This window comes from Symphodus melops, assembly GCF_947650265.1.
Source record: "Symphodus melops genome assembly, chromosome: 21".
In the NCBI taxonomy this organism is placed as follows: Eukaryota; Metazoa; Chordata; class Actinopteri; order Labriformes; family Labridae; genus Symphodus; species Symphodus melops.
Window position 1 is genome coordinate 2,986,216 of NC_136711.1, and position 21,567 is coordinate 3,007,782.

The 21,567-nt window shown below is 44.6% G+C and overlaps 1 protein-coding gene across 3 annotated transcripts in view; it reads right to left on the minus strand.

The window, feature by feature from the left end:
- cpped1 (calcineurin-like phosphoesterase domain containing 1) overlaps positions 1-21,567 on the minus strand; it is a 146,420-nt gene that overhangs the window by 15,906 nt on the left and 108,947 nt on the right. For 2 of the 3 annotated variants that reach the window (XM_079334060.1, XM_079334059.1), the window contains exons 4-7: positions 15,900-16,118; positions 6,395-6,567; positions 5,181-5,306; positions 4,932-5,064 (exon numbers count right to left, since the gene is read on the minus strand). In XM_079334060.1, the coding sequence (XP_079190186.1) occupies positions 4,932-5,064; positions 5,181-5,306; positions 6,395-6,567; positions 15,900-16,118 (651 nt within the window). Of the gene's footprint in view, positions 1-4,931; positions 5,065-5,180; positions 5,307-6,394; positions 6,568-15,899; positions 16,119-20,257; positions 20,497-21,567 lie in introns of those variants that run through there. The other variant, XM_079334061.1, reaches the window with a different exon arrangement.

Consider the following 21,567-nt stretch of genomic DNA (forward strand, 5'->3'; position numbering starts at 1 on the left):
GTGGGACTCATAATAGGAGAAAAGCATCTTCCTCTGGGGGTCTTCAGGGCTGAGCGGTGCCAAACAAACTGACTGTGTGGAGGAAAAGTGTTCGACAAACAAACACGTCCTGGCTATTTGTTTGCTCGTTGTCATCTCATTTTAAAAATGACTTTTTTCATCGTTTCTTTATCAAGTCAAATACATTCTTTTTTAATCAAGTTTAAACCCAAATGACACCAAACAGAGAGCAAATTGACAATTAAAGTCCAAGATTTAATCAAGTCAAATCACTGTCTAATTAAAAACTGTAGTAATTGCTTGTGCAATAAAAACATAAGGGCTGGCCTGAGAGTTTAGCGGGCCTTAAAGGGGTCGTCATGCAGCGACAGAGCTTCATTAATACGAGTTGGATTGTGGTCAACAGTTCCCCCGAAGGAGGAGCGGCGCGCTCCGACGAGCCACAGGAAGACTAATTGGTGTCACACCTTCCCCGTGTGCGGCTGTGAGGCCGAGATAACGTATAGATATTTACAGTGGGGATGTGTCATGTGTAGAGAAATACACGAGTGCAAAGTGATTTATATGCAAAGGCAAATGTGCAGGAAAAAAAAAAAACGTGTCCAAAATAAACACTCGCACAATTACTCAAACATCTCCGTGTGCTGCGAGGGGAAGAGGGAGTACGGCGAGGAATGAAAAAAAAAAAAGGCTACCTCAGTGAGGAAAAATCAATTACATGTATTTCTCCATCTGAAGGGGGGCTATATTTTTTATTTCCATCATACATGTACATCCTCAGAGAGGGGGGCCGGGTGCAAAAACCCAGCATCATCATCCTCCTCATCCTCAGCAGCAGCAGTCTGAAGAACAGGAAGCCGATAGCTCAGCGGCTGTGAGTCGACTGACACCACAAAGAGACGCCTTCAGAGCGGACCACACACGTGCCGAGAGGTGTGATGTGAAGTCACAGACACATTTGTGAAACATCCAGCCCGTGCATTTCAATTCCATTTTCTGTAGAATTACCGGTACGTGACGGGGAAAGAGAAAAGGCTTCCCTTTTTTTATTTAACCTCTTTGTTTCTGCCAGACTGCTGCGAGCTGAGCTGAGAGACGGACGGACGAGAAGGGGGGTATCCTTGAAGAGTGTTTTGAATCCAGGAGTATAAAGTGCTCGGATAAGACACCCAGAAACTTCCTTCCTTGTACGATTTATCATATCAGTTTTAAACGTCTGCTAAAGCTACATTCGTCTCTGGGAAAAATGACGGTATATATCTGGCTGCACAGACAGTCAACCTCTCACTTTAATAAAAATCTCACAAGAAACATGGCATACATATGCTCCATCCTTTCCAAAGCGTTACTGTTCCTCCACTGAGGACATGTGTGTGTGTGTAAGTGTGTGTGTGTGAGGCTAATGATCCTGCCCTTTACTGTAATGACAGTAATGATCAGCAGAGTACAAGAGCACATCTGGAGGCTTCGGATCACAGGGTGCAGCGGTGAGCACAGACCAACATGGGAGGCATGTGATGCGTGAATAACTCGACGCAAAGAGGAGAAAAAAAAAAAAAAAAAACAGATTACCAGAGCCGATCCAGGCGAGGTCCAGAGGAGAAGGAATTTAACACGGATGAGAGGAAACACAGACACTCAATGCACAGACACAGAGAGACAAATGTTTGATGCTACTCCGTTTTTTCTGTGCAGAATACAAACATTATATTTGCATGAGTTTCATTCGTTTAGGAAATTATAACAATGGCTGAGGGCGGCTGATCTGCAGGTCTGACACCCGACACGCTACCTGGTGGCAGCAGCTGTTAAAAATGAATACAGAGAAATAACCAATCTTGGTTTTCTTTACGAGGCCATAAAAAGTTAACAATCTTTATTTCAATTTTTTTTTTAAAACAAGTAAAAAAAACCCTCATAGGACATTCCAGCACACACTGATCACACTTTTTTTCAGGTTTTTCTTAGTGTCGTAGTTGTAGTGACAACCAAGAAATGCAACTGCACAGACTGATATCATTTCCATCATGTTGGGAATAAAAAAAAAAAGATTGTCCCTCTTGGATTGTTTATTTGTAAAGAGTGTTAAAAGGACACCAACAAAAGGAAGGGTGAATGCTCAATTTACCAAAAACACGATGACGACAGGACCACAAAACATTTTCACACACACACAAGGTTGAGAAAGTGTGTGTGGCTTTCACTAATTCCCTGCCTCCATGCACACCTGTGTGCCCTGTTCTTCCTCTACCTGTGACTCTAATCATCATCTACAGTACGACACCGCAGCCCACTCGACCTCTGGGATTCTCAAACTCATTGGAGCCCTTTCAGATCAGACATTTTTCTGCACTTATACTTTTCAAATAACTCATTTTATAAATGTTGAGAAAATGACTATGAAGTGAAAAACATGTCGAGATCATATCAGAGTTGATCTATTGGCACAAAAATAAAGTGGGCGGGAGTATTGGACAAAATAGCTGATTTTATTGGTGAAAGTCACAATTTTTGGTGAATTATTCTGCGGTCCTTCGGGGGTCCTCGGACTCCACTTTGAGAACCCCTGCTCTGCCTGACTTACCACACACACACACACACATCAGATTGACGACAACAGTAATAGTAGTACATTATCTGTAAACCGTCAATGTCTGTTTAACATTTTGTGCCAATCCACACATTAGTCCAGGAGACGCGTCACTGGCATGGCAAGCTAATATGTGACCTTCCTCCTAAACAGAGCAGCAACTCCTCTGCTCAGAGGAAAAACTGTGATCTACCCAAACAGCTGACGTATAGAGCTCAGCATGTGTATTCTACCGTCATGCCTCAAGGACAAACTGTAGTAGACTCAGGGTGCAGACGCTACAGCGTCAGTCGCCGAGAAAAAGCGAGCGAGAGATGAAGGGTGACACGAGACGGAGCATGAAAGGGAAACTCGGGGATCAGAGGAGCGCAGACAGAACTGAGAGACAAAAGCCGGATTATTCAACAATAACTGGAAGGATTCCTTCTGTGCAAGCGCCCACTTCCTGTCGAGTCATTGGATTTGATGTTTTTCAGGTTTATTCATAAAGCTGACTTTTCATGAGATGAATAATGACACAGCTGATCTGAACGACTTCAGCCCCGATTCCACCCAGCAGTTCAGTTCCTCTCCACACAGCTCGCGTTTTGTGCCGTTTCTATAGACTATAATCTAATAACATAAAGCTAAACACTGCAGTCCTTCGATTGGTCAAAAGTGATCGATCGTCACTTCCCCCGTGACAGCGGCAAACAAAACCCCGCCGTGTTTGAAAACACAGCTGATTGTTTGTTTCTCCTCGCCGCACACAGCCGTCACTGAAACACAGCTGGATTGAGTTTTATAATAAAGAGCCTCATGTGACAGAGCAGATCTGACTGCTGGCTTACTGTTTTGCATTTTTCTTCTTTGTTGAATTTATTGACGGTATAGCTGTTAGCGATTAGCTGCTATGATGTGATGCTATTACGTAGCTGACGCGGCTATCGGCACCCGGCTTACACGCCGCCTACCAAATAGGGCAGAGTAAAGGCAAACAGGATCAGGCTTTACCGAACCAAAACGTACCAAACTGTACCGATCCGTACCGGACCGCTGTGTGGAAACGGAGCTGTAGAATCTTTTTAAAGATGCCAAAATGGCAGAAAAAAAATATTCTCAATAAAATTAAAATTCTCTGTCTGAGCTGTAGGGAGTCAGAGATGTGTGCATCAAGAGACAGAGCTTGACATTTCAGCAGAGCCCATTGTTATGGACGGGACAGAACTGGACAGAGAGGCTGCATGAGATAAATCACTGCACCAGAAATCAGAAGTGACTTCTGTTGTACTTAACCACATGTATGCATGTGCAAACCAACACGTGGAAGTCATGTAGCTGACATGGCTTTACAGCGAGTAAGAGCATGTGTGTTTTATATCTTTTATTAATGACTGTATGTATGCAGAACATGCAGGTCGTTCATGCGCTCTCTATTCAGACTTGCAGACAGAAGTGTGAACATGAGTGTGAATGAGAAAGGACACTTGTGTAGAGCATGCTCCGCTCTCATCTAAAAGCTTGTACGGGATGCCCTTTAAATCTTTAACCAGTGTTCCCTGAGAGGAGTAATCAATTATGAGAGGAAGAGGAGGACCGTCCGCCCGACCACTACCAGCCAACATGGTTAAATACATGCTGGAATAATCGCTTGATAATGAAATTAACCCCCCCCCCCCAACGCCACCTTACAGTCACCTTGATGCATGATTGAAAAAGACTCATGTCCGGATGAGCGGTCCCGTCACTCAGCTGTGCAGAAGTGTCCGGACAGAGCAACGTGCGAGTCTTATTCCTGGCAGACTGTCCTTGTGAGCGTTTCCCTATCCGAGACCCTCGTGTCAGACTCCTATAAGCCGACGACAATGGATTCTGATTGTGTAATTACTCTTCTTATAGGGACTGAATGCATACATTAATTTAATAACGTCGGTGTTGTGTGCGAGCGCCAGAAGTTCCCCTGCTAATGGCATATTAATCCTCTGAGCTAAACCGGGTTCAAGGAGGAAATGTTTGAAGTGAACAGGTTGAAAAGGGAATAAACAGCTAAGATGTCTTAAGATAAAATACTTCAGATCATTAGAATAGAATAAATCCATCCATATAGAAAATACTGCTGACATTGCAGCCTTCATACAAAAGACTGTTTCCCTTCTTATTAACCAGTAAACTTCACGTTTTTGTGACTTCTTAATAAAGTTGAACCAAACAAAAGAACCTTCTCATTCATCCGGTTTGACAGGACTTCGTATTTTTAAAAAAGATGAGACATTTTATGTTTGTCGTGTCGAAGTGAAGATCCTGCTCACAAAAACAACCAGAGGGTAAAAGGTCAAAGTAAGTCGTTCTTTTGTGTTCCTACCTGCCTTCTTGAACTTTTCCATCAGAGTTAGTCTGACTTCTCTCTGCAGGCTGAAGTAGCTGTCCTCTTCATCAGGTGTCTTCAGGTACAGAGGAATGTGCTGGAACACCAGGACGTGCTTTGGTTTGGCTTCCTAAACGGAGACGGATGTGAGGTAAAAAAACAAAACAAATTGAATTGTTTTGTTGAAAGGCGGCAGCAGCAAGTTCTCCAAACCCGTCCAGACACACGATGATGCACTGTTATTACCGTCACGGAGGACGCTCTGCTCAGCTGCTCCTCCAGCCACGTCTCCTGGGCCTCCTTCAGCTGAGGGCAGCCTGAGGCGTCGTAGAACAGCTGGGAGTTCAGAACCAGGCAGAGGACCCCGCCCACCTGAGACAACAGGAGGATGAAGACACAGCCATGTTCACAGCCTTAATAAACTAGAATACCGTTTCTAGTATTTTGCATTTTCAACCTCGTCTACATTCATATTCCCACGCTCACTTTCCATATATGCATACTATATTATATCCTGTTTATACTACATGTTTCTATACTTTCAGAAAATTGTCCACAAGCAAGAAAAAAAGAAAAAAGCTGACGATGATTTTGGGTCGACTGTTTATTTGGTTGTGTTACGGATGTCAGCAGGACCAGAGGGAGCTAATGTTAGCCAGGAAGCTAACGCTAACAATCAAATGTTGATGCTTTGATTGAAATCATATCCTGGCTGGGGCCACTTAACTCCACCTTTCAGGGGCCCAAACATTTCTGTCAGAAGACAGGCAGGTAGGTTGGTATATCGACGATAAAGTTTATTCTGAATGTCGGGTAGGTCGTCTTTATGATTAGTCCTACTCCGCTAGTCAAAAGAAAAAAACTCTCCTTGTAATTTGATTTCATGATAGAGTCATCTGGGCTTTCTCACACTTCTGACAATAATCCTGTGTTTCCAACACGAGGAGATGAGTTTTAAAAATAGTGGGTATTTCACAAAGGACATTTAAAAAAAATACATGATTCAGCTGCACTATGGGTAATTTAGGACAAGGGGGGTTTTGAAGCTTTAGAGATACTAGTGAATTACTGTCAGGTCATCTTGTCCTTTGGCAGTATTTACACTTTTAATGTGCAGTGTTTTGTTTTGATATTGACCGGGTGCTCTGCGTGTTTCTGTCTGATTCCTCTCCAGGTCGATCTGTTCTCTTCAGTTTGACTCGTGCTCTATTAAAAATAGAGTAGGAGCGTATAACTGAGCAAAGGGTTGCGGCCCTGCCAGCACGCTCCAGGGACCGACTACGTGCACGGACTACGTGGAAAGTGTGCGTCCCCAGCTTGGACCTGTCAGCAGGTGTTTGTGCTCGAAGGTCGGAGCTTCCAGTCAAACTAAGTTCACATGCTCATGATTCGTTGATCATGCTACAGCCGATAATAACCATCCATCCTGCGGCGACTGCTGCTCTTTAAGGTCAGCTTACCCAGAAGCTAAAAAAGTCGTCGCCCCAAGCGCTGCAGTACTGCTCCACTGTCCTGGGGGTCGGGGTGTTTCCCAGGTCATGGTTCCCACTGACGAACACCAGCGGGATGGAGGGCTCCGTCCCCTTCAGGACCGCCTTCAGGTCTCGTTCCTGACCTTCTCTGAACGGGGTGTCTGGGAAGGGACAAAAGAGAGAAGTGGTGATCACAATGAGAAGCTCGATGTCTCCGCCACAAATGAGTCTGCAGTTACATGAATATGGAATAGATCAGGAAATCCATGCTTGATTATTAGTATTGACAAAGACGTTGTACCTGGACTGAATAAAATAAGTAAGAGAGAGAAATAAATCAGCAGTACCGATGAGAGGTGTCAGATTATGAAGAGTATGAAGGGTACTACAGGCGAGCGTCGCCTGAGGGAAGGGGGATTATTTGGACGATAATGATGACAGCTCAGGGAATGATCAATGCTCTGTACAGCTCGACTTTATATCACCATGGTTACGGACACGACGACTTGTGTTCTGGTGGAAGATTCCTCGGTCCCAAGCCTAAAAACATCTTCTCAGACTCATCGGTGTAAGACGCGGTCAGGCCGGCACAAGTGTGTTCATTTGTTTGTTTGTTGTGTTGAAATCAGGAGTCCTAATCCTGGAGTTCACTGAGAGGAGAAGTGTGCAGAGAGGAGGGGAACGTCTCCGGAGTGAAATTCATTCAGTCCCAGCGTAGGTAAAGACGCTGAGAACGGCAGAGGCTCAGATCTATTCATAATTCAGAATGTATATCAAACAAAAAGCTGGCAGCCCCTGCTCTTAAATTACTCCTTCCTTTCCATCTTCACTTATTTCCTTTCCTTTTCATTCGTCTGAGTAATTATTTTACTGGCCCACTTTTGGAGCAAACGTTTCTTTGGATGTTTGGATTGGGCTCATGACATAAGAGCCTCCCGCTTCACGGCAGAGTGACAGATTCAGGTCTGAAACAGATAAATGGCGGAGCGTTGTTTTCACCTGTCTCTCTTCTATAATTAAGCCCACCTGTCAGACTTTACATTCCCAGAACAACAGATTAGCAGTCCCTCAAATATAATAATATTGTGTGAAGTTTTTATTTCAGGTTTGTGAAGTAACCTTGTTAGATGTGCTTGTGTCTGCTGTCTCTATATTTAACAATAAAATCACAAAACAGACTGTGGATTTTTATTTCGGCCGAGGTCAGAAAACACAAACTGCTAACTGACAGAGTTTCCCTGTTAACAAACCTGCTTACACGCTGCTTGTTAAGTACAGCCTACAAATTCTTTACCATCTGGCTACGTCTCTATAAGGCGAGAAAGAAGACATCAGCTTGACTCGGAAATGTCTGACAATTTATTCTTCTCAAACCTTCTCTTACAGCAGACATTTGGCTCCAATCCCTCTATACTGTATATATATCCCTCTAATATAACTCTGTAGCTGTGAAATATTTCACAGAGAGATGGTTAGGTATCTAGGTAAGGTATCTAGGTAAGGATTTAAATGATGCATTCACAAAGTTACCAAGATGAACAAATTCATGGAAGTTCGAACCAACAAACCTCCTCCCATGAATGAATATCGTTGGTGAACGGCTAACTGGCAGGAACAGATAAAACTAGTGTAATGTCTGAACAGAGGACATATATATGGAACCATTGGAGTGCACGTTTACATGAAGTATTTGCAGTACAAAATGAACCAATAAACTGTAATCCTGACTCTGGTGTTACAGATATATTGGAAATGTGGCTCTTTAGTGAAGTGAATTACCAACATTATTTACTGTCATTTTACTACACTGTATAATCCTCTGAATAAAACATTTTAATTGATGCAGTGGTTTCTAACGTTTTTCTGAATTTTCTCTCCAATTCAATAAAGAAAGTGTTCTCACAAAATGAGCCATGCTTTGCTTTCGTTAAGCCTAGCAGGGTCCACATCGACCCCCCAGGAGTCCAGCACCTGGTTTTTGGATTAATGGTTTTTGTTATTTCTGCAAGGGGAGTTTTTTTTTTTTTTTTGAATATTTATCCAAAATGACTCAAACTAAAAAGGGTAAGAGAATGAGAAGTGCTTCACAGTCTCTTTAACACCATCAGCGCTCCCTTCAGTAAGAAACCTGACCTTGTCAGCTGCTCCAGTGGAGCTGGTCGGGATCTGAAACCGAAAAAAAAAAAAAATGGTTTATGCTTGACACCACCAGAGTGTGAATTTGTGTAATGGAGTGAGTGTGAAGCAGGGTTAGGCTCTCGATGGATAAATGAATGTGGAAAAAAAAAGAAAAAAAAGAAAATAGTGCTGGTAGGCAAACACACAGGTGCAGGGACGCTGTGCTGCCTTCTGCTTCCTCACACCTCCAGCTGTCTGCCCCCAACTACAGCCATCAACCAGGATAGCAATACTCATGAATCATCCAACTGTACTGCAAAGTGCAAACCAATCCCAAACCATACAGAGCCCCATCAATCTGCGTTTAACACCCCTTTGCTTCAGATGAATGGGGAGTGGTTATGGCCATGACACCATTAAGGCAGCAGCAGTTTAACACTGGGTGGACGCTTCTATATGTATTTCTCCTTCTACCACTGGGAGTTGTGCCAATATGAATCGTGAGCAGAGGATTTGTGATAAGAATGCATTCCTGTTAAGTGTGCACTTTAAAAAAAAAAAAAAAAAAATTACATAAAAGTTGTTATAAGTACATATATGCAAAAAGGAGCAGCAATACAATGCTGCAGAATCTTCATAAATGAGCAGGATTCTGTTTGCAGGAGATATAATGGAGGCTAATTTGACATTTTAAAACCAATTATTCTCCGTGCATACATTTACAGTACAGGCGTCCATTCCTTTATAAACACGCTAGCACACCGTACAGAGTGGAATATATGGAAATAAAAGCAGCATGCAGTGGCCGTCTCTCTCTCTCTCTCTGGAGCTCTGACTGAAAGGCCTTGTTCCTTTAATGAGATTGCCACACTGTGATTCTCAAACCCTGACAGGAGACTCTGGCAGGTTCTCGTTGAGCCTGTCCAACACTGTAAGCACTCCTCTCAGTTTCCTCTGAAGAGTGCACACGGGGCCCGAGTGTGCGGGGGTCCCTGCTGTCGGATAGCTTTTCTGCACTTTAACACTTTGAGTGTGCGGGGAGCACCTCTATTTGTGACTAACTGGAGTTTGTACACTGACAAGGTGTGCTCATGCGGATGTGTGAGACGAGGTCGTGTAGGATGAAGTTGTTGTAAACGTATGTTACAGTCTGTCACGCACACACACAACTCTGTTAGACTACAGTATGCCACACGGCTCCAACTTTAATACAGTTTTGGTAAAATGACCACAAAGAGTGGCTTGGATCCTTCACATTAAAAGAAACCCACTGAGGAGGGGGTGTCTGTCTAAAACCGGATTCGGCCTCTGTGAACGTCGAGTCGTTTCATTCTGAATGCGGTCAGAGCGACCAGAACACACAACAGTACTTTCAGGCTCTGCAGCCAATCACTGCAACGGGGTCAGTCAGAAGACTTGGAGGAGGGCGGCTCGGCGCTCAGACCCTCCTCAAGTGTTGAAATTATTCAATCATGCACCTAGCAGTATATTGGCCCCTGAAGGATTCCTCTCCCTTTAGAAGATTTCTAGGCACGTCTGACTGAGAGGAGACCCCGGGGGGGCAAAGCCAGAGCACACTTGATGAATAAAGTATCTCAGCTAGTTTGGGTATGTGGTCGGGGGGGGGGAAATGGTAATACTGAAACATTTCCAAACTTCTGCACTCCTGGCAGACCGATTACAGCTCACACACCAACGGAGCATCTCTTTAGATAAATCTCCAAACGGTCCAAAATGCTTCCACGTGTCTGATAGTACAAATTTCTACGTATTCGCTCAGTTTGGGATAAACTCTGTAGAAATGATGACAGCAGACTACGATCTATTCTGAGGAGCTCTGGCCATACTTGAAGAGATGTATATCATAGGTAATGTCTCTGAAGCTAAAGGTACTGACTCAGCTAGCAGTGTAGTGACATTCAAAGAGTAAAGGTGATATGATTGTCCACACCATGTAGAGAGGAAGCTAAACTTGTCTGTTCTAAAACCTGCACGAAGTCTCCGTGTCTTCTGTCACCCGGTCTGTTTTATAGATTCAGCATCAGGGACATTCAGTGAAACCCCTGACAGTGTCCTAAAAACTAAATCCTCTCAGGGCGGTTTTTCGTACTTGTTCCTCTACTGAGAGCTCCATTTTATAACCCAATCCAGTGCAATCAAACATCTGTCCACAGCTAAAGAGAAAGGTCACACAGCAACCTCTACTTCACCTCTGTACGTTTCACACACATGCAGAGGCACACATGTACTCGAGAGCATCTCTGTATCATGTATAACATCCCTCATGAAGCCCAAGAGACTCGGCTTGAATCCTTTGTAGTGCTCATTAGGAGAGTGTTAAGTCCAGCATGTTTCTCTAATCTCATCAGCTACGAAACTTGCCCCCCCCTCCTTCCTCCCCCTGCCCTCTTTCCCTGCCCTTTATCCTCTTCATTTGTCAGCTCTGGAAAATAAGTGAGAGAGAAAGACCGGGTGAGAGGGAGAGGCAGCGATACGGGGAGGAAGAGACGTGAGATGGAAGGAAGTCCTTGAGATGAGAGAGTGTCTCTTGAGGGCCGGCTTAGATTGGAGTGGAGACATGGGAATTGGGATCAGGGAACGTCGAAACCAGGAAAAGTCTGGATCCAGGCGAAGAACTCCACAGCAGGCTCTGTGTTCAGGAATGAGGCTGTGCCCAGTAGGCGATGCAACCGAGAGGCTGCGTGCTAACCAGGGATTCTGTTCCTCTCCTAAATCAGCACTTCACCCGGAGCAGCTGCGGCTCCGGGAGTATGTCGACATTCAATCTGCAGATCGGCAGTTCGGGATCCGAGGAAATGGAAGCGACGAAAAGCCAAAGCTCACGATACTCGGCCGCGACCCGATTGGTCTATAAGAGCAAAATAAACACATGTGAGCCACACGCTGCGACGACACCCACATGACGACATGCTTCTTCTTCGGGACGGCGTGATGTTGACATTTTTCTGGAATCAACAGATCGATGTGCTGAAGTGGAGAACTTGGCTCAGAGTGCTGCTCGGACTCAGCTGAAGGGGACGCGGCGCTGACTGGTGAACTGTTGATGACTCAACTACAACACTGCTCGTCTTCGTCTTCCAGATCATGCTCCTCGTGTTTCGCGCCCCGTCCCTCCTCGTGCTCTGATCGTACTCACCTGAGTCTCCTCAGTGTTGGATCGCTCTCTAATGCCGGCAGTTTGGTTGATTTGCATTTTTGAGACCTACATTTTAGATCTGTATGTGGTTTCAGACACGGCCTCAGTTTGACACGTTTCATCCTCTGTATGTAAAGGAAATGTGTATTGAAAGGTATGAGAGCATTTCCTCAGCATTTCATGTAACTACTGTCGAAAGCCTGTCGAGTTTTCTTGCTTCCTATCAAGGTCCGGAGCACAAACCAATACTGAGGAACTCGACAGCCTCTTTGTTTTTCCTATTGTTGTAACAGAACAATTACAAGATCACACAGAGCTGCTCATTCCTCTGCAGTATTTAATTCAAATGGATGCTTCAAACAGATTCATCAGAGAGTGAACCAGTGTGTTTGTGTACTGTCACACTCGCAAACGAAGGCTGTCAAAATAAGGTACGAGGCATGAGACCGCAGCTGTTTACTAAAGGGAACAGACAGATGAGAGAGAGGCAGAGACAGACAGGAATAGAGAAGGTTAGAGCGACCGAGAGGACGAGAGATGGAGAGTGAAATCTGTGGGAACAGAAAATACAGTTGCCAATTTCCTGTCGCCGGCAGCCAGCAGTGTTGACAATGCCGGTTGACAGCCAGCTTCCCCTGGCCGCCACCCATTCATTCTGTATTGTAAATAAACAGTTTAAGGGGAAATGTCAGACGAGAGATTGAGGGAGCAGCTTCGGCTAAAATCTCTCTTCCCTGCATCCGACCGATGCTCCATCCCGGTTGCCAGGCGCGTGATGGACGTGGTAAGTAATGAGGATGGCACACACAACCTGCTCTGTTGGGGCTGACAGTAACAAGGGCTGACGCTACGGCGTTTAAAGGTCCCCAAGGCGTCATGGCTTAAAACCCCATGCTAACACAATCTACTATCCAACTGTGCGTCTGAAATAGATCTCGCCGTGACCTATAAATGCGACTGATCGGAAGACGGCGAGGGAGAGAGCAGGGAAAAAATGCACAGCGGCCATGTTTCGCTCTAAAAGGTGCAGTCATGGAAATGAGAGGAAAACTTGGACGCCTCCAGCACGAATCAAAGACGAGGGGGACAGACAGCTCCGGGAGAGTTCATGTACAGCTAAAATTGGTGGTCGTAATGACCCAGAAAAAAAAAAGAGAGAGGGCAAGAGTTTTTCTGTGGGCGAGCCAAGCTAAATCTGTGTTGCGTATAAATAGTTTGCCTGGAGTAAAATTCTAAAAAACATGGGCCAAGGACGTTTCACAGTTGACATACTGCACCACATACAACTAAATATCCTCCGTCTGCTCGGTACCTTACGTAATCTTGAAATGGGTATCAAGGCCAGGGTGCTTTCATCTCGACGCAACCTAACATGAGAACAGACAGACTGACATAGAGACGAAATCCAGAGGCACAGAGGGAGACAGCTTTCGCCTGCAGACTTTTTTTTTTTCTTTTTTTCTTTTTGGTTTTGGTTCCCATTTCTCCTGGCAGCTCATGCTAATTTCCATGCAGAGGTAGTTAGCATTTGTTAAGGCGCTTGTGGCTCTCTCAGCTGAACATTGACTCTGCAGCTTGTTCGTCTCTCCTTGTTATCAAACAGGCCGCTGGACTTAGAGCCACACAACCCCCCCCCCCCCGCTGAAACTCATTTCATTACAGTTACTGTGAACAAGGCTGTGTGTTTATCTCTTCTCCACTGAGGTGCAAGAGTCTATAGATCTAACAGATCTTTAAAGGGGACATATCATCCCCCCTTTCACCTTTTCAAACAGTCTCCTTGTGCTCTAACTGAAACATCTCTGCTGTGTTTTGGTCCAAATTTAACATGAATCAAGCAGCAGAGGAGGTTTGTGACCCTGTAGAAACCAGCTCTCTCAGAACGCTCCGTTTTGGTGTGTGTCTCTTTAAATGCAATAAGCCCCGCCCCCTAAGTTTTCCCAGTTGACATCACTCCTCTGGAGGGAGAATAAAAATGGCCGACCCGAGCAAAAGTTTTGTTCTAGACTGGAGGTGGAGTCTGTCACCAGCATTACAAAGAAGCAGACAGACAGAAGGGACACAGTGACTTCATCTTCACATGTCATGAGATGAAGAATGATGGCGTGTTTCCTCAAAGCAGACATTTCTGGAGGCAACTTTTCTTTCAAAGCCAGACCTATTCTGAAAAATCTATTTGTCCGGCTCGACAGTGGGAGCATCTGGTGAATTGGGGGAAACCAGCTGCCACGGAGGAAAAATAGAGTCGGGCTGAGTCGACTCGCTTGTCCTGGTTCCAAGAAATCTAACATGTCTAACTCCCAGAGTAAGAGTGACGGAGAGGAAGTGGAGCCCAGCGCTGTTCAGCATTATTCACAGACTAAATGATCTGCGAGCAGCATTCAACCACTTCAACAAAGCCACAATCCTACAAATAGCTTGAAAACCTCGTAAAGGGTCCGATGTTTTCAAACAATGAGGAGAAGTAACTTCTACCGCTCTGAGCTGCACAAGTGAAACCAGCACTGCCAAAAGCTCACACCGCCTGGAAGAACTGAGGAAGAATTCAGAGCGAGTGTTGTTTATTCAACAGCTGAAATATTCATCTGCACAGAAGCAAAGCTTGGTTGGGAACAGCCAGAAGGCCAGTACTATTTCATAGATAAATATCAGCTGCTGTCATAGGGGAGAGCGTTGTTTACCGACTCTAATGGGAAACAGAGAAGGCTAATGCTTGAACATAACTCAAGCAACAATATTCTGTATTCGACTTTGCAAAAGCTGATCTTGTTAGCAGAAAGTATTAATGAGATTAGGACCGTCTCCATTAGCATCTGAGAAAACGTGGATCAATACTCTTACTGTATGTAACAGACATACTCCGGTCTCTCTTTAGACTCACGACTGAGATTCTGCAGCGTCGGACTCTGACATGAAGCTTCAGTGGAGTCCAGGTTTGATAAGTGTTCAATTCAATGCGATTAAAAAAAAACTTTATCTGTCCCTGGTGGGCAATTCGAGGTTACACAGAGCGCTAAATGAACGCTACATGCTGCTCTGTGAGGCGGCCGGTCAACCGCACCAGCAGCGACCCGGAACCAGAAAAAAAATAAAAACAAGTGAGTGTTTGTGGCACATGTGAAATAACAGGACTGGGAATCAGCGGGTCACGTTGCAGCGCTGGTTTGGTTCTGTTTGTGGAGCTGGAGCCCCCCTGACAGAGGCCAGAGGCCTCGCTGCGCTCTCTCGCCACGTTTCCAGTTTAATTAAGGTCATAAGGTCATGCTGAGGATGCACGTGTGGGGCCTTGGGGTTAGCATTAGCTAAACTAGCGTATGTCAGCGTGCACCTGCATTCCAATCAAAACAATGACTAAGACTTCAATCAATCAATCAATCAATCAATCATCCGTTTTGATTCTATGAACGACACGTGTGTTTCAGAGTCAGGAGCGTAGCTGACATGATTGACAGGTGGGCGAAGTGTAACGGTTGGTCAACAGGTTCAAAACCCGCCTCAGCCCCAGCTGTCGTCGTGTCGCCAGGATGCCTGAAAGTTCGGCTCAGAGAGGATCTCCAGCAAAGCTGCTGACGAGCCTCCGAACCCTGTAAGAGACGTGTGACATCACTCAGGCTTCGTCCTTTAATATTTACAGTGACTGATTGGACCAAAGAAAGACACGACTTGGTTTGATGCCTGATGAACTGATCCAACACCAAATTAAGTTACAGTGCTCTGCTGGAGGTTTGTTCATCATTTCCTACATCACCCCAACCTCCCTTTTGATCTCTTTGAAGTTAAATAAGCTCTCAGCTTCTTTTGGGATGGGGGGGGGGGGGGGGGGTTCAACGTGCGGCTGTGGAGTCCTGAATACAAAATAGGTGCACAGAAAGAAACAAGCTGATCGCTGTAACGCTAAAAAGTGCTAAAAACCCCAGCATGTCTTTCTAAATAGTTTGGAGTTATCTTTAATTTGAGCAGCGCTTGCATGAGCCTGCGTGATGCACCAGATGTTCGGAGGTGACGCTCGCTGGGCCCTCTGCTGTGTGGCTTCGGTCTGACGAGGAGAGTCTGAGTTAAAGCTCATGAATGTGGCATCTGTGAGATCACATGACGTTCTCAAACAGGAGACAGATCATTGACAGCTGCAGGAACCTCACGGCTACATTTTCAGGCGTAAGGATTCGGTGTTGTGGTTTCACTACAGGCCGTGCTGTGAGTGACGTTCTCCGTCCCTACCTGGCATAGCGTGGACCAGGTCGCCACACAGCACCATGAACCTCGGCCGGGGTCTGAGCTGGTTCACAGCCTCCACCGCCAGCTTGGTGAGCTCCACCTCCTCTTGCCATTCGTCCCCTCCGCCGTCTGAGTCGCCCACCCTCCAGGCTTTCATCAGGCCGAGCTGCGGGTCCGCCGCCTGGATGAAGTAAAATGGTCCGGTCCACTCGCGCTCCGCATCTGAAACAAGAAGAAGAACAAGAGCTTATAGCTTGAGACTGCGCTCTTTAAACATGGTGCTACAGCTATCTTTTGCCACGGCCAATCAGACGTTCAGTCCTGCAGGTGCTGCTGGCCCCGCCCCTAGAAGTCCCTCGACCGTTAGAAAATACATAACCGCTAGTCAGGTCTTTTTTCGGGGGAGATTATTTACCCGGATAAATCTGGTCCAAAAGAAAAGAGCAGAGTTCTGGGGGATCGAAACAGAGCTTCAGAGTTTGTGCTGACTTTTACAAAGACCACCAATCACGTAATGAAAGGAAGAAAGAAACACTTTAATTCATTAAACATACATCGAATTGTTTACATTCAAAATGTGTAAATTAACTAAAAAATGACGAAAACCAATTTTTTATGTTTGTTGTTTTTGAGTTCATGACCTCAAATATTTCACAGCCAGAGAAATCTCCTATTTTAAAGAAGTGACGGGACGCGTCTCGTCGAGGTGGCAGACAGAATGTTTCTCGTTGCCGTGGAAACACCGGATGTCACGGCTGTCTAAGGAAGCAGCTTGATTAATCGATTGACACGACGCGGCTGTCGAGAAAACGCAGTTTGAACAGAAGGCACCTCACGCACACACACGCTGTGATTTTCTTCTTTTGCTACATTTCAAACTTGTTGCACACGTTTATCTGAAGTACAAAGCCTTTTCTAAGCGGCTGACCTTTTCTTCACATTTCAGCAGCATCTAAATATTTCCATTCTGATCTCTTAAGGTCACACGGGATGCCTGACACAGAATCATAAAAGCTTGAGGGATTACGCGTCATTACAGCCTCAGTCACTCAGGTAGCAGAAGGCCTGCTGGGAAAGCTTCTTGCAGGAACATAAGAAGAAAAGAAAAAGGGATCAGGCCTGAGCACTGGAAGCTGAAATGTGAAAAGCATCCTTTTGTTAAAGTAGTACATGCTCATCCAATGAGGAGCTAATGTTAAATAATTAACAAACAACCAACCACATGTTGGAGCATGAATGAGAAAGAACAAGTGTTTTGCATAATCCTGGTATTATACAACACAAGGGCACTGCAATCTAATCACTCTCCAATATTCATTAACAAAGGGCGGGAGCAGGCGCTCAGCACGGCGTGACGTGACGGCCTCAGGAGAAAACGTTCATGCTAAGTAAACAGAAGTGTGGACATGTGATCAGAGTTAAAACACCGTCCTCCTCCACGTGTCTCCAGGATACAACAGATGGGCTTTTTGGGGGTATTTACACGAAGCTTCAGTATAGCTGCTGAAATTCTGCATCTTTCATTTCCCGCTCTCGCACCAAAAAACGATGATGTCATCTGATCTTATGATTAATGAATTCACCAGAATTCTTTCCTCCAGAGAAACACACACGGAGAGAGAGACAAAGTGAGACGCGTCCCTCCTGGGAGTCACAGCTCTACAATCACCCCCTCGGTGTATCTGACATTCATGAAACCATGAAGGGAGAGACAATTGACTTTAATTATTATCATCATTTTACTTTAAACAGGGAATGACTTTAGAGTGCCTTCAGTCCAGACTGGCTCAGCTTTGATCTTAATGTATGACTGACTACAGAAGTGGCTGTTGATGACTTTTCAGTGACAGCAGCGACTCTGTAAAAAGCACTGAAGTAAAAAGTTTCTTTTCATGGGTCGAAGTTGATCTGATTGCCTGAGAGAAGGCTGACGACACAGCAGTGTCTGTTATAGATATTGTTAGTATCAGGAAATGCTATTCTGGTCAACGCAGCTGTCCTTCACTGGAAAGACTTCCATCTTAGGAAGTGTATATGTGTCTAACTCTGAGAGCACACGTGAACGGACTCTGTTCACCAAGCACTACAACACTGACCATCTCACCACGTGACTTCAGAGGAAACAAAGATGGCGGCCGGAGGAAGTATTAAGAGAAAAGTTCACCCGTGGATGAAGACATGGACACGGGGAGAAGACGGTGCTGCTGCACACGTTACAGTGTGAGATGGAGGAGAGTGAACATTCGTTTACTGTGCTCGAGGTACTTCCTGTGTCAGACAGCTCTCTTCCCAATTGGCTATCATTTCGTTCACATGACCACCCATCGGATGTGTGCTCAGCTGGCCTTCGGGGGGGGTTTCGCCCCACACAGCAGGAGACTGGACTGAAAAACGCAGCTTACACACCGCAGGTAGATCATCTTTAGAGGTATGGGGGGAAAGGGATTGTGGAAAGATTATTATTATAACCACCAGAACCTTTCAAACAGGAGTCAACACAGAAAACATAAACACAATGGCTGCAAACAAATGTGCTGAACCAGTATAATGTGTAATAATGACTCAAAGCATGAAAAAACAACAACAACAACAACAACAACAACATAATAATAATAATAATAATGTAAATCTTCAGTTTGTGTCATGGCTGTATTTTTTCTTCATCAGAAAAAAGGTTAAAACTGTTTCAAACATGAAACGTTTTGGTTGAAAATCAGAGTCGGGGTCTTTTGCAGACTGCTTGTGTTAGTTCAGCTTGTTTTGAGATAAGAGCTGTCTTATAGCCACACGGCTACAACAGCATCCAAATCCCAACACGTAGACCCTCAATGATGTCCAGCTGTTGACTAAAAAGTTTCTGTTGCTGTATGAGACGACGTGTCAAGAAGGTAAAATGATCAGAAATTCTCCAAAAAGCTCATATTTACACATCAACCTTCAGCCCAGCTCAGTTTAATGTGGGACTGTTTGCATATAAAAGTCAGCAGCAGGGATACACAGCTCAGTATGAGTGCAGATACGACCTGTTACTGAGGTGTGTGTAGACCTAATCTAGTGACTTAATCAAAGTGTTTGATTGTGCACACATGTATATTTTACATATGTAAATGTGCATGCATATTGCATACCCACCATGCATATCAATCCTGCTCAATAAGTAACGAGTTCATAAAGCTGTAACTCTGAGCACACTTCAGATTGATTCTCTCTGGAACCAGATATGTGAACTATTTTTTTCTGACAAATAAAAAAAGAGAGGAGTTATAAAAAAAAAAAAAAAAAAACAACAAGGACTTGCAGCGCTCCCCTGACAGGCGATAAGAAGCTGCAGCCTTGTGCGGCTCCTGTGGTCCAAACCAACTTCAAACAGGCATTGCACAGATTTCTCAGGTGGCTCATTGTGAGCTGAGCGCCAAACAAATGAATCATTATCTGAGATGAAAGCACAGGGAGGGAGGGGGCAAGCTTTTAAAGCAAATAATTAAAAAAAATCCTGAATATGTCCAGTCCCTAAATAGTAGCTTCTTTCTTTGATTCAGACTGAACAGGCATGACTAATCGATGCAGGGTACACATTTACAGAGCAGGTTTGATTCCTGTGGAGTCCTTGAATAACTCTTATTAACAGATTTAAAACAAGGGTTATTGGACAACATGTGTGTAAACTGATTTAAAGGTATAACAAAGCAAAAGTAGTTCTAGTTGTAATAGTGGTTAAATCAGTGGTTCTCTACTGGTGGATCAGGACCCAAAAGTGTGCCTTGTAAAAATGTTTTATAACCTCTTTGTTGTGTCTGATGCTTTGGCACAACTTCTCATCTGATTGGTTGAGACAAATGAAGAAGTTGGCTCACAGTTTCTTGTTAAGGAGTTGGTGTTGAGGTCCTGAGGATGAACCAGAAGAGAAACCACTAGCCTGAATCCTCCTCAGAGAAAAAAGCAGAAATGCTCACGTGGATCCTTCCTCAAGTTCATCATGGTGGACCAAAGAAGAGTTTTAAAGTTTTATTTTATTAGCTTTTTTTCATCTTTTTAATCATTTTACAGCTACAAGTAGCCTACTTCTTCAACAACAACAACAACAACAACAACAGCAACAACAACAACAGCAACAGCAACAACAACAACAACAACATGTACCAGACTATTGGAGCTGTTCTGCTTTAAGTTACTCAGAATCATCGAACACGCTCGAGCTGGCTGACGATGCCTCGACCTAGTTATCCGACCAAAGCTGTGCACTAGCTGTCAATGGACCGAGCTGTCAGACTCTTAACCTGTGGCAGGAAACCACTTGTGTAACGGCTGACAGAGAGCTAACATGTTAGCCCTCTAAGCAGGCTAACGAGCTGGCTGCTAACCTTCAGTCAGTCCGCTGAATGTCCGGTGTCTCGCCCTGAGAAAGATGTCCTCAGTCCCGGCCATGGGCTCCAGTGGTTGAAGAAGTTTCCAGAGAGAAACTATGTCGTGACTCGTGAGCCTGTCAAGGAGCCTCCAGGCGGGTTTGTTTGTGGAACAGGAGCTGCTGGTTGGGTGGGTGTCCCTCCAGCTGTCTCTGACGCTGCTCGTTCGCTATCGGCAGTCGACTGCACCGCCTGTTTGTGTGTGTGCGCGCGCGCGCGTGTGTGTGTGTGTGTGTTGGAAGGGGGGGGTGACTTTATCTCAGCAGCGTAAGGCTACAGCATGCAGGCTGTCCCATATTCACATCCAGACCTCGGATCCATTACGCACATTGTTCTGTTCTGTGAAAACTGTGAAACGGCGACGCGATTTTTGCGAAGGTGTGCAAATCTGCAAAAGTAGGCAGCCTACCTACTGTACCTACAAGCGGTAGCCTATTGCCTACTGAATACAGAGAAATATATCTATATACATACACATATAGGCCTTACATTAGTGTGTTGTGCATGTACGCTGTAGCAAGATAAACAATCTGAGTGCCAATTTGTAAAATTGATCTGCACGCTATTAAAACCTGGTGTTTCACTGTCCTCTCTCTATCACACAACTCCAAATGAACCTGTAAAGTTAACTGAAGTCTCCTCTACCTCAAGAGCCTAAAGAGCTTATTCTTAAACCATCATGAGCACCATCTGTGGAAGACAATTTAGCTGTGTTAATATTTTCTTTTTCTTAAATATTCTGTAGGCACTGCTTGATTTCAGTGCACCAGAACCCTTCAAACAAGTCAGAAGGTTGGGTTGTGACTATATTTGGTACAAACAGATTTATCACATATTTGTATGCCTATAGGTCCTATCAATTTACACCTGTAGTAGATTTGTGTAGCGTTCTTCACCTGCTGGACAAAACAGCAGGCTAGTAAGCCTACTCTTGAAACATTCACAAAATGGAAGCACATTAATTTACATTTTTAAACCACCTGCCCTTAATTTGGGTAAAGTTTTGGTAATGTTAACATTTTTCTTTTAGATGCCATTTAAGAAAAACACAGTCCCCAGACATACAGTACAGTGGTTATTGCGTTACAGAGCCATTTATTTGGCCAATTTTTAGAAAACTCAAATCCTTGCCTAAGAAGCTCTGTCAGACCAGTTGAAGCACAATAAGTCACATGTGCTTTAAGTATTTTGAAAACAATGGAAACTCACAACTGGGGATGCATGAAGTAAAAAAAAACTGGGTGGAAAAGGCTCCCACGCCTTTCCTC